This window comes from Drosophila guanche, unplaced genomic scaffold (assembly GCF_900245975.1).
Source record: "Drosophila guanche unplaced genomic scaffold, DGUA_6, whole genome shotgun sequence".
NCBI lineage: Eukaryota > Metazoa > Arthropoda > Insecta > Diptera > Drosophilidae > Drosophila > Drosophila guanche.
The window spans coordinates 10576642-10589643 of NW_022995743.1; the positions used below are offsets into that span (position 1 = coordinate 10576642).

Genomic DNA, 13002 nt, shown 5'->3' on the forward strand with positions numbered 1-13002 from the left:
TTAGCAAATCAAATTTTCACGAACATGCGCACATGTAATGTTCCGTTACCCACCAGTACGCACATGGGGGTCTGAACGCGCTGCCGACGGCCAGATGATGACGCGTAGCTGGCTAAACTGAAGAGTGCAAAATTCGGAAGTGTATCTTACGGATAAACAAAACAAGCGGTTATGTAAACCACGCGCCGGTGCTAGAATTAAAAGTCTGCTGAACATATCATACAGTATTCACCATGTTGATGGCGGTGTGTGCAAATCTGTGCCGCTACAGGCACGTGCAAAGTGCAGCGGCATGTGCCACGCGGAGTCTTTATTGGGGACGCATACACGCAGACGTGCCCCTGGCCAATGGCCTTCATCCGAGCATCTATGCTCTGTCGGCGAGGGTAAGTGAGGCTATTATTAATTATTGGATGTACAGGGTATTGATTGCGGTAGTGCCGAATCTCACCTCCACCGCACCCACCACAACAATGTCAAGAAGTGGCGCGCAATTCAAAAGCCAAACCTCATGCCAATGCCCGACTTACGTATGTGCTTTCGTGTCTTATCTCAAAAGTTCACGTATAGTAAGTACGTATGTATGCATAGTGCGCAATGTGAACATCTTGTGTGGAAGCGTGCTTAGTTCAACACTTTGGCTACTAACTGATAATGCCGGAGCACTATCGGCCTCTTGACTGTTGCTCTTCTCTTTCTCTCTCTTTCTGTATCAGTGTGTCAGGTGTATGGGCCTCTCTCTATCTCGCTCTCTCACCCTTGCTGCATTGGGGGGCTATACCAGTGCTTTTTGCCGTATTTGAACTTGAGATATTTCGTAGAGACGAAAATCAGTTAAACTTGAAAGTTCCCGCCGCCTGGTCGCTGCTCGTGCAGTTGTGCATACACAGAGCAGAATTCTTTAATACGTGCGAGAAACGATATTGAGACGACGCACAAAATGTCTTGCAGCAGCTGAAGGCCACACACGAGATATACACTTTAATTGCAAACCAAACCGAATGAGTTGAGCCTTGAGCGTTCTTCCGTTCCACAATGTGAGTGTTGTGTTGTGTTCCGTCTTTCTTATCGCGCTCTTTGTGCCGCCCCAAGATGAGATGCAGCCATTTCATTTGCGCTCTTTCTATCTGTCAATCCCATCCCGCCCTCATCCACTGGTGCTGATAATGCTGCTGCTGCCCAGTGCGCATGCTGGGGACCTGTGGCACAACCACAACACACAGTTCAGGTCCACACACAAAGTTCAGTACGGGGTCGACTTTGTTCTCGTTCTGGTTTGACATTTTACATCAAATAGAAATCAAATACGAAATATTATTCAAAATGCGTAGCAGTGTGAGGCGAGCCAAGCGAAAACAAAAGAATTTCAGTATTTTCAACTCCGTAAGCCCGAGATAAGATAAATAAATAAGTTTCCATGGTTAGCACAAGGCTTTGTGTGTTACCCCATTCCGCATAGCCATAGCCATAAGCACATTACATTTCTGATGCATTTTGTACTCTGCAGCAATACGTGCAAGCCCCAGAGACGCGCCCAGTGCCAGATGAGAGATCGACGGCGGGACTGCAGAAGCAGGAACAGACGGAACAGCGTCCGGCCACTTCCTATATGCCCGTCAGCCAGCAGGCATTGAGCAGCCAGCCAATCCAGACGCAGCCGCAGCCGCCGCCACCACAGCCGCCCACAATGTCGGACAAGGAAGCGCGGATGAACATGCCCGCGAATGTGGTGATACCCTACAACATCGATTGGATATTCAAAAGGATGCGCTGCCCGTCAAGAGTCTGGTGGCTGGCCAGCCAATTTGTCATCACTGCGGTCGGAATCTTCAGCAAGATTCTACTGAGTAAGTATGCCCACGACCCCCGACCTCGTACAACATTCGGCGGCAATCACTGCCCGCTCTCGTAATTGCCAAGCCTAGAGGCGGGTCTCCCTCGCTGTGTTCGCACACAATTAAGGTCAAGCGTGTGCCATATTAATTGTTTGCCTTTACATAACTTACATATGCAGATGCTTTGATCTCTGCTGATGCTCGTCTCTGTTTTTGGTTGCCTTTTACAGTGATCGTGAACAAAACCCGCGTATACAACAAGGAACTGCTCGTTGACCTGATATCGAAGCGTCCCAAGGGTGTGGGGCTGCTGACCGTCTCCAATCACTACTCCTGCTTCGATGACCCCGGCCTGTGGGGCATGCTTCCACTGCGTCAGGTATGCAATAGCAGTTGCATTCGTTGGTCGATGGCTGCCCACGATATCTGCTTCACCAACAAGTACCACTCCATATTCTTTATGTTCGGTAAGCCGTCGAGGCGATCCCTTCACAGAATATTTATACTAATTGATCTATCCCTTCTGTGCAGGCAAATGTATTCCTGTTGTGCGCGGCTATGGTGTCTACCAGGAGGCCATCAATCTGTGCATCGAAAAGTGTGCGACGGGCCAGTGGGTGCACGTGTTTCCCGAGGGCAAGGTGAACATGGAGAAGGAGGAGTTGCGACTGAAGTGGGGCGTGGGCCGCATCATCTACGACTCCCCCAAGATGCCCATTATTCTGCCATTGTGGCACGAGGGCATGGACGATGTACTGCCAAATGTTGAACCCTATGTGCCGCAGTGGCGCAAAAAGGTCACCATAAATATCGGCCAGCCCCTGGACCTGAATGACTTTGTCAAAGAACTAAAGAAAAATCAAGTGCCCGAGCAAACAGCACGGAAGCTCATCACCGACAAAATCCAGGACGTATTTCGAGTAATCTCCAACTGTTTGCTTGATCCTCCACAGAGCAATGTTAATCGAGAGTATTTATCTTACAGATCCTGCGGACTGAGACGGAGCAATTGCACAGAGAGCGTCAGTAGAGATTTGAGAATGTAGTTCCAGCAGCATTCATATTTTATATTATTTATTGATATTGTATTAAGCCCAAAACGAAGACAAGCCTGGAAAAACCTAGACATGCGCGTCCATCGACTACGATTAACATTTGACGTGTTTATACATTGTTCGATTTTGGCTATTAGGCTTGGCTGAAGAGACCTCTTTAAGTGAAACAGTGTGCATTATTAAATAAATAGTTTAAAATTAAATGATTAAACAAAACAAATTTTAAAAACATATGTAACAGTGGCGCCAATATGTGCGATGTTTAGCGCGTTAGTTTCATGTACCATTCATATTTTTCCGACAGTCTGGCAGCGCACACACACCGAGCACACACAGCTGCTCAAGCGAAAGCACCGTTATACTGTAAAAATGTAAGCAGTGTGAAATTAATTAAAATAAGCTAAAATCTCTCATTATTAAGCAAATGCAGGTCATTTTCAGTAGCTAATCGAGAAAATGAGCTTGTGCTTACCACGCCGAAGCGCAATGAACTGCTCAAGGATGGTCCCCCCGTTCGCACCAGGTGTCAGGTTCTGGGCCGCGGTGCCTATGGTACCGTGTTCAAGGCCATTTATCGCGGTATGTTTTATACCATAAAGGGGATATATCTTAGTGATCGGCTCTTAATTATGAACAGATCACTCCGTTGCGGTGAAGATCATCAAGGGACAGGCTGTCTCCACGCTGCACAATGAGTCGCATCTGCTGAACTTGGAACACAAGAACATTGTGCGCCTCATAAAAACAGAGTCCGCCGTTGCCTTTGGAATGGTCATAATGGAGTGCCCAAAAGGCCAATGCCTTCAGCAGATACTGGAGACGCTGGCGTTGCCACTATTCCACAGAGTGTTGTATGTGGTTCTGCATCTCCTCCTACGGACTTACATTTTCACTATTTTTCCGCACAGAATCACGTTGGACATTGTGGCTGCTCTGCGCTACTGTCATTGGAACAAGCTGCTGCACCTGGACGTCAAGCCAACCAATATTTTGGTAGCTCTGGGGCCACGACCCTCAGGCATGGGTCATCATTCCAGCTACCAGCGCAGCTACATTTGCAAGCTGTGCGACTTTGGATCGTCCATTAAAATTGGCGAGTATTGTGCCCGCCAGAGCCAGAACAATGGCAGGGGCACCCTCAGGTACATGTCTCCGGAAGCCCTGCGCTCGGACCCGCTGTCAGGCGCATCGGACATCTACTCCTTGGCCATCACCATGTGGCAAATGCAGTCGCGTCGATTGCCCTATCACACGCTCACCTGCAACGAGTCCATCGCTTACCAAGTGGTCAAGCACGAGCTGCGGCCAGATAACTATGAAAAGCTGAAGGCCCTATCCGTCGACTGCCCCAAGAGAGTACCCCTCGTGGGCTGTAACTGGCTGTACGTGAATGAAAGCAGTTCTCAGGCGATGTCGGGCGGCGACCTTTGCAGAAGGGCGAATATGCTGGCGTGCCGCAATCTAAATTTCGAAACATCATGCAGTAGTAGCAGCCGTGAGATAAAGAAGAAGCGCAGGCAGAACCGATTAGCTCTGTATTTTGATAGTCCGGCGCCACATGCAAGCACCAGCACGTGCCTGGAGAGCTCTTACACGGATCTGTACAGAAGCTGCTGGGTCAGCGTGCCAGAATTCCGCACAAACTCTTTTCTGCTGAGGAACAAGCTGGAGCTCATCTTGAGCAGAAGCTCACCCGCCGGCCTGCTTTTAGGTGGCAGTGGCCGTGATTGTGTTCGTTTGTAATTTGTTTGAATTTTATGCCATTAGATTAATTTTATTCCTATTCAATCTGTTGATTGATGGATCCGTGTATTAGATTAAGGGCAGGAAACACACAGTTTTGGGTCAATAATTTATATTTTGTAACTTCTTTTTTGTTTATTTTTGTACTTGCTACGCTAAGAAAATACATTTATAATGTTTATACGAGCTTAAAGTGATACCTTCTCTGACCTGCCGAGCATAGTACTATAGTGCGTTCTGTTCTCTATGTATTTATGTATATATTGTGTGTGTAATATCTATCTATACGTATTTATACTTAGGATGCGGGCTGCTGCGATTATTAATATTAATTAGTCGATGGCAGCAGCCTGAGGAGCAGAGCAGAGCAGTTCTAACGCTTACTACCATACGTATAGAAGAGGGATTTGAATCGACTTCTTTTGGGGTCGCTCTGTTATATACAGGTTTATTGTTACTGCTGTCGTTTTATGTTCGCTTAGAAACCATACGCTTGTGTATATAGTATATATATATATATATATATATGTATGTATATAACGTACCTAAATGCATTTTATATTGCAATTTCACATCATATATATTTCACCCTTAAATGCAAATGTCCAACTGTTGGTTTGGTAGTGTGATAACCAGATACTACAAATGCCTACTGCGAATACACTCGATTTGTGCGGAAGACTACGGTTTTAGTTCATCTAATAGTAGTATTGGTAGTAGTTTTGATTGGACCTTTGCCAGCGACAAAGTGTCCATATGCTGTAATATATTTTTAGTACAACTTAAAGCCCGATTCTTGGGGCTGCAACCGCGATGCTCTACAAAATACTTCACATAGAGCAGGGTGAGCCCTGGGCGTCTCCAGGGAACAGTTGGCAGTGCCGCCGCTTACAAAGTAAAACATTTTCCAAAAATCTACAATATACAATACATAAATACTCGTAATTCTTACATACGAAACCCGCTGCCTGCTGGCTGCTGGCTACAGGCTGCTCCTGGCACTCCCGCTCCCACTCTTCCTCTGTGTTTTGTTTTGTTTTTGTTTTTTTGTTTGTTTGAATATATCACAATTTAGTCTTTTAAATCTTTGAATATTTGTTTGCTTGACGATTATTCAGTTGAGATTTCGCTGCGGTGCCGCAGCCACTTAGCTCGCATAGGATCGCCGCACAGGAACTGGCGGAGGAATTTTCGACTTGCGCTGCTGCTGTCCTGAGGGTTTTGGCTGCTGCTGTTGGGGCGACTGTGGCGATGGAGACGAAGGCGAGGGCGAGGAGGAGGACACCGAAGAGCTAGATGACGTCGATGAATTGATGCTCGTTGGAATTCTGGTGGGCACCGCCTTCGGCAGGCAACTCTTTGGCGGCTCCGTCGACTTGGCCTGCTTCTGCAAACACGTCGCAGATTAGGATACGGATGCATTCTGGTATCTGCAGATGTACTCACCTTCTTTGGGGACGCAGCCGCTGGTATCTGCACCGGGGATGTCACCCGCTTCCAGCCGTTGCTCCTGCGCCAGGGGCTCGATGTCGGCGGCGCGGAAAATTGTCGGTTCAACATTCGCTCCTTTAGCTTGGACACGATTGCTGGTGACGGGGGCGTTGCCTCTTTGGAGATTTTGGCCATCAGGGCACAGCTTATGCTGTCGCTGCGCACCACGGTGGATTCCAGCTCGCGGCGCTGATTGTGGCGCAGAATGCAGCTTGGCTCCTGCTCCTCCAGCACCGACTTGGACTTCACCAGCACATGGGGCGGTCGTCGCAGCTCGCTCTTGATGATCTGCGCTATGCATTGCTGCTCATTGAGTGGCTGCAAGGGCGTGGCGCTCATAATCAGCGGCACGTCCTCGATCTCGATGTCGCTGACGCGTCGCCGGCACTCGTCAATGACCGCATAGTCAGGCTCTTCCTCCTTTTCCTGAAGCGACTCCGTCGGCAGCGGCGGCGGTGGGTGGCTGATCGAATTTTCGTCCGTTTCGCTGGAGGAGCAGCTGGTCAGCTGGGCGCGTCCTGCCTCGCTGGGCGTGGGACTGGCTGCGGCCCGGGCCGTGTGTGCCGCTTGGCTCTCGGACATGCTCGAGTCTGCCTCCTCGTCGTCGTCCTCGTCCTCGTCGTCCGTCTCGCCCTCGAGGTAGGAGTAGAGGCTGCGCGACGAATTGGAGCGGATGTTGACCAGCTTGTAGAAGTCGTTGGTAAAGTCCGTGCAGGCCACCTCCTCATCCTCCGAGTAGACAATCTGAAACAGAGAATTCCTTTATAGAAACCAATCCAAGGAAAGAAAGCATCTGCCGCTCACCTTTTGCTGCAGCAGCTGAGCAATGCCGTCGCCAACGGAGTCCGTCTCGACGGTGGTCGAGTTGATGAAGTCACTCGAGGGCCAGAGCCAGTCGTGGTCGCGTTTCCTTCGTTGATGCTGCTGGTGGTGCTCTCGCTCGTCGTCGAATGTCATCACAGCCAGCTCTTCCTGCGACATGCTCCAGTCCTCCATTTCCGTCGAGCAGGGCTCTGCCGGCAGCAGCCACTGCTCGGGCTCCTCTGGCAGGTCCTCCAGGTGGCCGTTCGACGGCTGCGGCTGGCCACTGCTCATCGTGCAGTAGCCCTCGTCCCGACCCTTCACCGGACTGGCGGACAGCGCAGCGTTCTGCGCCTCCAGATCCCGCACACGGCTCTTCAGCATGCTCACCTCCTCGCGCAGATTGTCCTCGGCCACAATGGCGTCCACCACCTTGCGCATCACGTCGTCCAGACAGTGCTCATACTGCCGGATGCGTGTGAGCAGGGATCGGTTCTCCTGCTGCATGGAGTGCAGCAAACTCTCCTGGCGGGCGAAGCGCGTCTGCAATAGAAGGGGGGAAACAATGGATCAAGTGTGTGCCTGCAACAGTGGAGACCTTCAGCCATGTGCCACCCAATGACAGCTGCATGGGCGCCGCGCACTCTTGACGAGGGTCACAGACGTACCGCTCGTTCATCAACTTTTCAGAGTGGAGTGTCAGATCCAAAAGTGCTAAGTGAGCAGTAGTTACAAGACAAACCCCCACCCCGTGCCAGACACAGCAACAACTGAATGCTCCAATCTCTATTGATCGAAGCCAACTTGTTAACTGCCCCCCGAAGGTCACTGCACGCCATTCAATGCCCCAATCTGTGTGATGAATGGAGAGGGGGAAACCTTGGATTCATTAGATGGGCTTTACAAAATTGGGTTAGGCTCGGAACGGATTGTTTCGTAGCGAGACGCAAATGAGATTGCCAGAAGTTAACGACGTGAAGGGAAAGGAAAGGAATCTCCATCTACCCATCTACTACCTCAACCTCCCCTACCCCTGCCCCTGGCCTGGCCTGGCTCAATGAAGCGTCCCTAATGCCAGCCGCGCGTTCAATCAATTCCGGCAAAAAGTGCGCCCAAGCCAGGCCAGGCCAGAAGCAATTTTCAGCTTCCATTTCCCTGCTCCACGGATAAGAGACAATTTGTATGCGCCAGAATGGGAGCAAGGGGAGAGATTTTGTTCTTAAAAATGAATTTATGCGTTTATTTATGACTCGGCCTCTCGGCGGCGCTGCAGAGGGAGTCTCGACTCTACTCGACTCGACTCTCGCTGTGCAAATTGATTTTCCACATGCTGTGTAGAGGGCTATCCCCGCTCACCACCCAACCTAGAGACCCACCATACATACCTGCAGTGCCTTGTGATCCCGACATGTCTGCATTTGTTTGCGCTCTTTGGATTTCATAATGCGATTCATGCTGCAGGTGTGAGCGAGAGGTGTAGTGTGGAGATGCGCGCAAGTGAAAAGAAAACGAAAAAGAATAAGCCAAAGACAAATATAGAAATAATGAAAGCGAATTGCTAAAAATCAACGGAATCAGTGTGTTTGTGTGTGTGGGTGCGTCTGAAGCGATGTTTTAAATTAACAGTTAATGTTGTCCATAAAGAGGAGAGAGAGAGCGAGCTTTGAGAGAGGCAGAGTCTAGCCTAGAACCAGAGCCATGCTCAAATCTGAATAGCTGTAATTACACTGGGGCCACGGATGCGAGGGTTCACTGTGATTGATGTGTTCGCCGCCAGTAAGTGTTTCCTGCTGTTCGCTGTTCTTCTGCTTATTTTTCGTGTTCTCCTTGCACTCCCTCCTTGGCACTGCTCTGGCAATTTGGAAAATTGCATTTTGGGTGCCGTTAGCTCTCAGGCCGGCCAGCCGCGGCTCCAGTCTTTTGCTGTGCGTAATGGCGCTGTCCTGGCCAGGAGGTGGAGGCGTGGCTGGTCACGAGTATGAATTATTTACGTAGTTTTTTGCCAAAAGCAGTGCAAAAACTATACCAAAATTGCATAATGTCCGCGAAAAGGGTGTCTGGCGGGCAAATTAAATAAATATTGTGCTAGTAATTTATTGTATAATGGAATGGAATGCATAGGAAAGCATTCCAGCAATGAATTGAAGTAACGGAACAATTCCAGCTCTTTCTCTCTCTCTCTCTCCTGCTAATTCTGGTTCTCACACTAGCACACCCACAGTCACGGTCCTTATCGTGATTAACAATTTAGCTTGGATGACACTTACTTCTCAATTTGCTCGCGCAATTCCTTCTCGAACGTTGGCGACCCGCATTGGCTCTGGAAGAAGTACGTTTGGTGTGTGTGGTGTGGAGTGTAGAGTGGCGGTGGCGGGGGGCAAAATGAAAAGAGAAAATGTGGAAGAAAACATTAAATGAAAAGCAAAAGAAATTAAACACAATAAATTAGTGCACTTTGTGACGATTAAGAGCGACAATTTAATTGTCCGTATCACAGTGTCAATCAGTCTCCGTTTACAAGCTAAATTGGAAAGCGACAAAGGCGACAGATCAAAGGAGCAGGGGAGGGTCTGGCGACTGGCCATGGACGGGCATTAGAAACACATTCTGATGAATGCAGCACCATAAATCACCAAGTCAACAACCAACCGGCTCTGTCTGCCCCCCAGCCGAGCTGCAGCCACAGCCACAGCCACCGCTCCATCTCTGACTTCGTTTGGGGGGCACTATTGGCGTGAACTGTAATCGATAAAAAATTACATCACGACGATTTCATCTGTGTGACGTGACCGAGTACTCAGACACAGAGACACACTCGTGGAAGGGTAAAGAGCGGTGTAGTGGGGCACTTGTTATAAATCGCTTGGCTTAGTGTAAACATAATGAATGACAACGAGAACAACTACAGTTTCAAGTGTAAACAAAACGCAATACTTATTATTGAAGTGTCATCGGCAGCGCCAGACGGAGATTGGAGCACGAGCTAGACACCACAGAGATGAGCGCGTGACACGAAGCAACACCAGATCCATGCCATACACTCAGTTGTGTTATTTATTTGTAGCAGGAAACTCTCACACAATGGAGCCCGTGCGCATCTCCAACCGTCATTATCTATGGGATTTCGATGTTTGCTTAGCCGAGAGTGTATTTGACTCAACGACTTCCCTTCCCTGTGGGGTCGCCACAAAGAAGTGGGTGGGGAGAAGGTCTGAAGAGCAGGGCAGAGCAGGGCTATTAATCAATTTCATTATTCATCAGAAATACCCAGATTCCTGCCATTCCGGAGAAGCACACAGAACTCCAATCCCACATTCCTTGGACTTGCTGCAGTTCTTTTGTTGTTTGCCCTAATATCTATGGAAATATTTCTAAAATGCTTTCATCTGCAGCTCTGTATTTGGGTGGAGGGGTTGTAATAAAGCACTCCGGGGAGCTGGGGCAGGAGCTGGGGATCGGCGATAAAACGCAGCAGCACGCGCCACGCCATTCAAGAAGTTGCCCCAGCAACCTCCCACTACCATGCTGACTTCTGCTGCCCAGAATTACAAATATATGCAATAATTTTTATTAATTCGCCTTCATGCATGTGCCGACGAGTCCCAATAAGAAAATGTGCCCCCTTAAAACATTATTTGGGGCAACAGCAGGCGGCAGGCGGCTCACAGCTCCCGGCCAGACTGATTGCCGTCCTCGGGCGCCACTTGTCCCAGCCAAAGGGAACGCGAAATGGCAGTGGAATGGTGGGGAATGATGAACGTGTTAATAAAATTAGAAGGCCACAACGGTTGGGCCACTCTCTAAGCCTCTCCGTCTCCGTCTCTCTCTCATTCTATCTTTCTCTCTGTGTTTGCTCCCCACCCAAGACGCTATTTTGGGCAACTGGTGCGCCTGTCGGCAGCTGTCGGCTACTGCAGCCATCGCCCCACCACGTCCTCACCCCACCCCTCACCATACCACATCGCATTTCCCATTCAAGAGGCGACGTGCATAAATATTCATTGTGAATTTTGCTCATAAAAGTGATGGAAGAAGGAGGAGTAGGCTCTGGAGGAGACCTGAGTGGGGCAGGCAGTGGACAAACGGTGCCGACAGCCGTGCTGCTTATTGATGAAGTTATAAAATCAAGCATGAATTTTTTATTAATTAACGGAAAAAGGTGAAACCATGGATACTTGGAGTTTTAAATGAAACTCTGCATAAATTTCAATTAGCATAAGGCCCACAACGAGGGTGGCCCAAAAACGATTCGGGGGGTGAATGTGAACCCCAGCGTAATCCCCAGACCCAAAACAGAAATTAACCAAACAAATCCCGGCAACATGTTGCACCCATGTCGTGGGATAAAAAGCGAGCCAAGCGGTCTACACAGGGTTGCACATCATACGGCCATTTGCACCCGCAAACGCACTTCCGTACCTAAGACGTAACGCTGGTCCCATCCATCCATCCAGCCACCCACCCTGGACAACATCCTTTGTGCTGACGTGTGGGGGGGAGTTTATCAAAGTGAAATTCCTCTCAGATGGATGGGAGAGAAATATGAACACGCTTATTATTAATTAACATGCAGATTGAGCAGCGGGTGCACGGCAGGCATCCTGCCATCCCATCCCAATGTCCCATGAATCCCACAGCATCCCACAGCAATCCCCAATCGATTCTTACCATTCTCGTCCCTGGTCGTGTCCGTTATTCGAGTGCCATCATTCCAAATGGGATTATTCCGATGATTGTTGTTCTTGTTGCTGGTTTAATTTAAGCACAAACTTTCGAGACCGACCAACAAAAGCGTAAAAATAACAGCAAAGTGGAATGTAGCTTTATGTCCAACCAGACACCAGCGCTGGCACGGACAGCGCCCTGTCCCCACGGAACGGCATAAATTTTCGGTAAAAAAGCAAACGAAAGTAGCGACAAAGCGTAACTCAAATTAGAAGAAGGATATAATTTCCAGGAAGACCAACGACACAACAACGAACAAAAAATAAAACTTTCAAGAAAAAAACCGTACGTCGCGACGGCGGATGGCAACCATTTGAAGCTACGAATAGCGGCATAGGATAACAGTATAACAGTAAAGGAAAACAACCACCTCTGGCGCCGGCCACGTCGAGAGCGAGAGAGAGAGAGAGAGAACGAATTCGCCGCAGTAGGACTCAGACTCAGCTGTTTGGGTCTGCTACCCCCCACTCCGATCCTGCGGCAACAGCCGGCACAAATAACCGGAATAACTCTCACTCAAACTCTCGCGCTCTCTCTCTCTCTCTCTCTTTCTCTCATCCACTCATTCTACACTGCCATTCCCATCTCTCGAAGCATTTTTGATGTATTACTTTGAATTCGACTACGAATTGGCCGTTTTTAATTTAATGAACCGCGACGGAAGAGGGGATAGCGCTGTGGATGAGATGGACAGACAGACAGGCAGGCAGTCGTCCCCACCCTCCAAAACTCATCCTGCTCTCTCTCTTCCATGGGTAAACAAGAAAACAAACATTCTGCAGATGTGCGAGGGACAGCGACCAACCCTGGGACTGCTCCTGGGGGATGAGTGATGTGATCCGGATCCATTCAAATCGTGCATTTTTTTCGACTGCTGCTTCGAATGCAAACACTAAAACGTCACTTGAGCAGAGTGCGGGCGTGAAAGAGAGAGAGTGAGAGAGAGAACAGCAATGCCTTGACACAAGAGTGTGAGTGAAGCCTTCCAGTGCGGCTTACTCCTCTTTCCCGTACAACAAAAGTTTCGCGAAAAATTAATTGCATTGCACTTTTTTGTCAAGGGGTACACAACAGAGCGTGACGAGGAGTGGGAAGTGCGAAAGGGGATGGGCAGAGAGGTGGCGAGTGTATATGGAACTCTATATGTAGTGGTGGTAGTTTCCACACATTCATATTTCGTTTATTTCGGCTGGTTTGAGGGGGCGTATGAATCATCATCATTGGCGTGGGGTTTAAAAAACACATCGCGAGGGTCCTGCAGGTCAAACCCATTTTGGGGTAGTATGCGAAAGGGTGGATTTTTAGAGAATTAATGGGCATTAATAAGTATATGCCACAATATAGCACTAGGG

At 49.0% G+C, this 13002-nt stretch overlaps 3 protein-coding genes across 10 annotated transcripts in view; 2 read left to right on the forward strand and 1 right to left on the reverse strand.

Moving 5' to 3' along the window:
* The first annotated feature begins 86 nt into the window (after positions 1–86).
* On the forward strand, positions 87–3093 carry LOC117578724 (tafazzin homolog). 4 transcript variants are annotated; one of them, XM_034264382.1, is made up of 5 exons: positions 87–386; positions 1508–1847; positions 2066–2302; positions 2367–2755; positions 2821–3093. In XM_034264382.1, the coding sequence occupies exons 1-5, from the start codon at positions 234–236 to the stop codon at positions 2863–2865; spliced, it is 1164 nt and encodes a 387-aa protein (XP_034120273.1). In that variant the 5' UTR covers positions 87–233; the 3' UTR covers positions 2866–3093. The 4 variants fall into 4 exon arrangements, with proteins under 4 accessions (XP_034120273.1, XP_034120275.1, XP_034120272.1 ...); XM_034264384.1 differs by lacking the exon at positions 87–386 and adding an exon at positions 842–1037; XM_034264381.1 differs by lacking the exon at positions 87–386 and adding an exon at positions 1233–1383.
* A 45-nt stretch (positions 3094–3138) lies between these two features.
* On the forward strand, positions 3139–4830 carry LOC117578723 (proto-oncogene serine/threonine-protein kinase mos). The gene is made up of 4 exons (XM_034264380.1): positions 3139–3261; positions 3321–3469; positions 3528–3741; positions 3799–4830. The coding sequence occupies exons 1-4, from the start codon at positions 3149–3151 to the stop codon at positions 4631–4633; spliced, it is 1311 nt and encodes a 436-aa protein (XP_034120271.1). The 5' UTR covers positions 3139–3148; the 3' UTR covers positions 4634–4830.
* Positions 4761–13002, reverse strand: part of LOC117578722 — a 30865-nt gene continuing 22623 nt past the window's right edge. For 2 of the 5 annotated variants that reach the window (XM_034264374.1, XM_034264377.1), the window contains 5 exons: positions 9193–9245; positions 8311–8380; positions 6929–7468; positions 6080–6868; positions 5781–6020 (listed from right to left, as the gene is read on the reverse strand). In XM_034264374.1, coding sequence (XP_034120265.1) covers positions 5781–6020; positions 6080–6868; positions 6929–7468; positions 8311–8380; positions 9193–9245 — 1692 coding nt within the window. Of the gene's footprint in view, positions 6021–6079; positions 6869–6928; positions 7469–8310; positions 8381–9192; positions 9246–13002 lie in introns of all 5 variants that reach the window. The other 3 variants (XM_034264379.1, XM_034264378.1, XM_034264375.1) reach the window with 2 other exon arrangements.

What these genes read in the sequence shown, in the direction of transcription:
- LOC117578724 (XM_034264382.1), top strand. Translation starts at nt 234, where the DNA reads ATGTTGATGGCGGTGTGTGCAAATCTGTGCCGCTACAGGCACGTGCAA. An exon ending in TCTATGCTCTGTCGGCGAGG is followed by an intron (nt 387 to 1,507) that starts GTAAGTGAGGCT and finishes TGTACTCTGCAG; the next exon opens with CAATACGTGCAAGCCCCAGA. An exon ending in CTCCATATTCTTTATGTTCG is followed by an intron (nt 2,303 to 2,366) that starts GTAAGCCGTCGA and finishes CCTTCTGTGCAG; the next exon opens with GCAAATGTATTCCTGTTGTG.
- LOC117578723 (XM_034264380.1), top strand. Translation starts at nt 3,149, where the DNA reads ATGTTTAGCGCGTTAGTTTCATGTACCATTCATATTTTTCCGACAGTC. An exon ending in CACCGTTATACTGTAAAAAT is followed by an intron (nt 3,262 to 3,320) that starts GTAAGCAGTGTG and finishes AAGCAAATGCAG; the next exon opens with GTCATTTTCAGTAGCTAATC. An exon ending in CCACTATTCCACAGAGTGTT is followed by an intron (nt 3,742 to 3,798) that starts GTATGTGGTTCT and finishes TTTTCCGCACAG; the next exon opens with AATCACGTTGGACATTGTGG.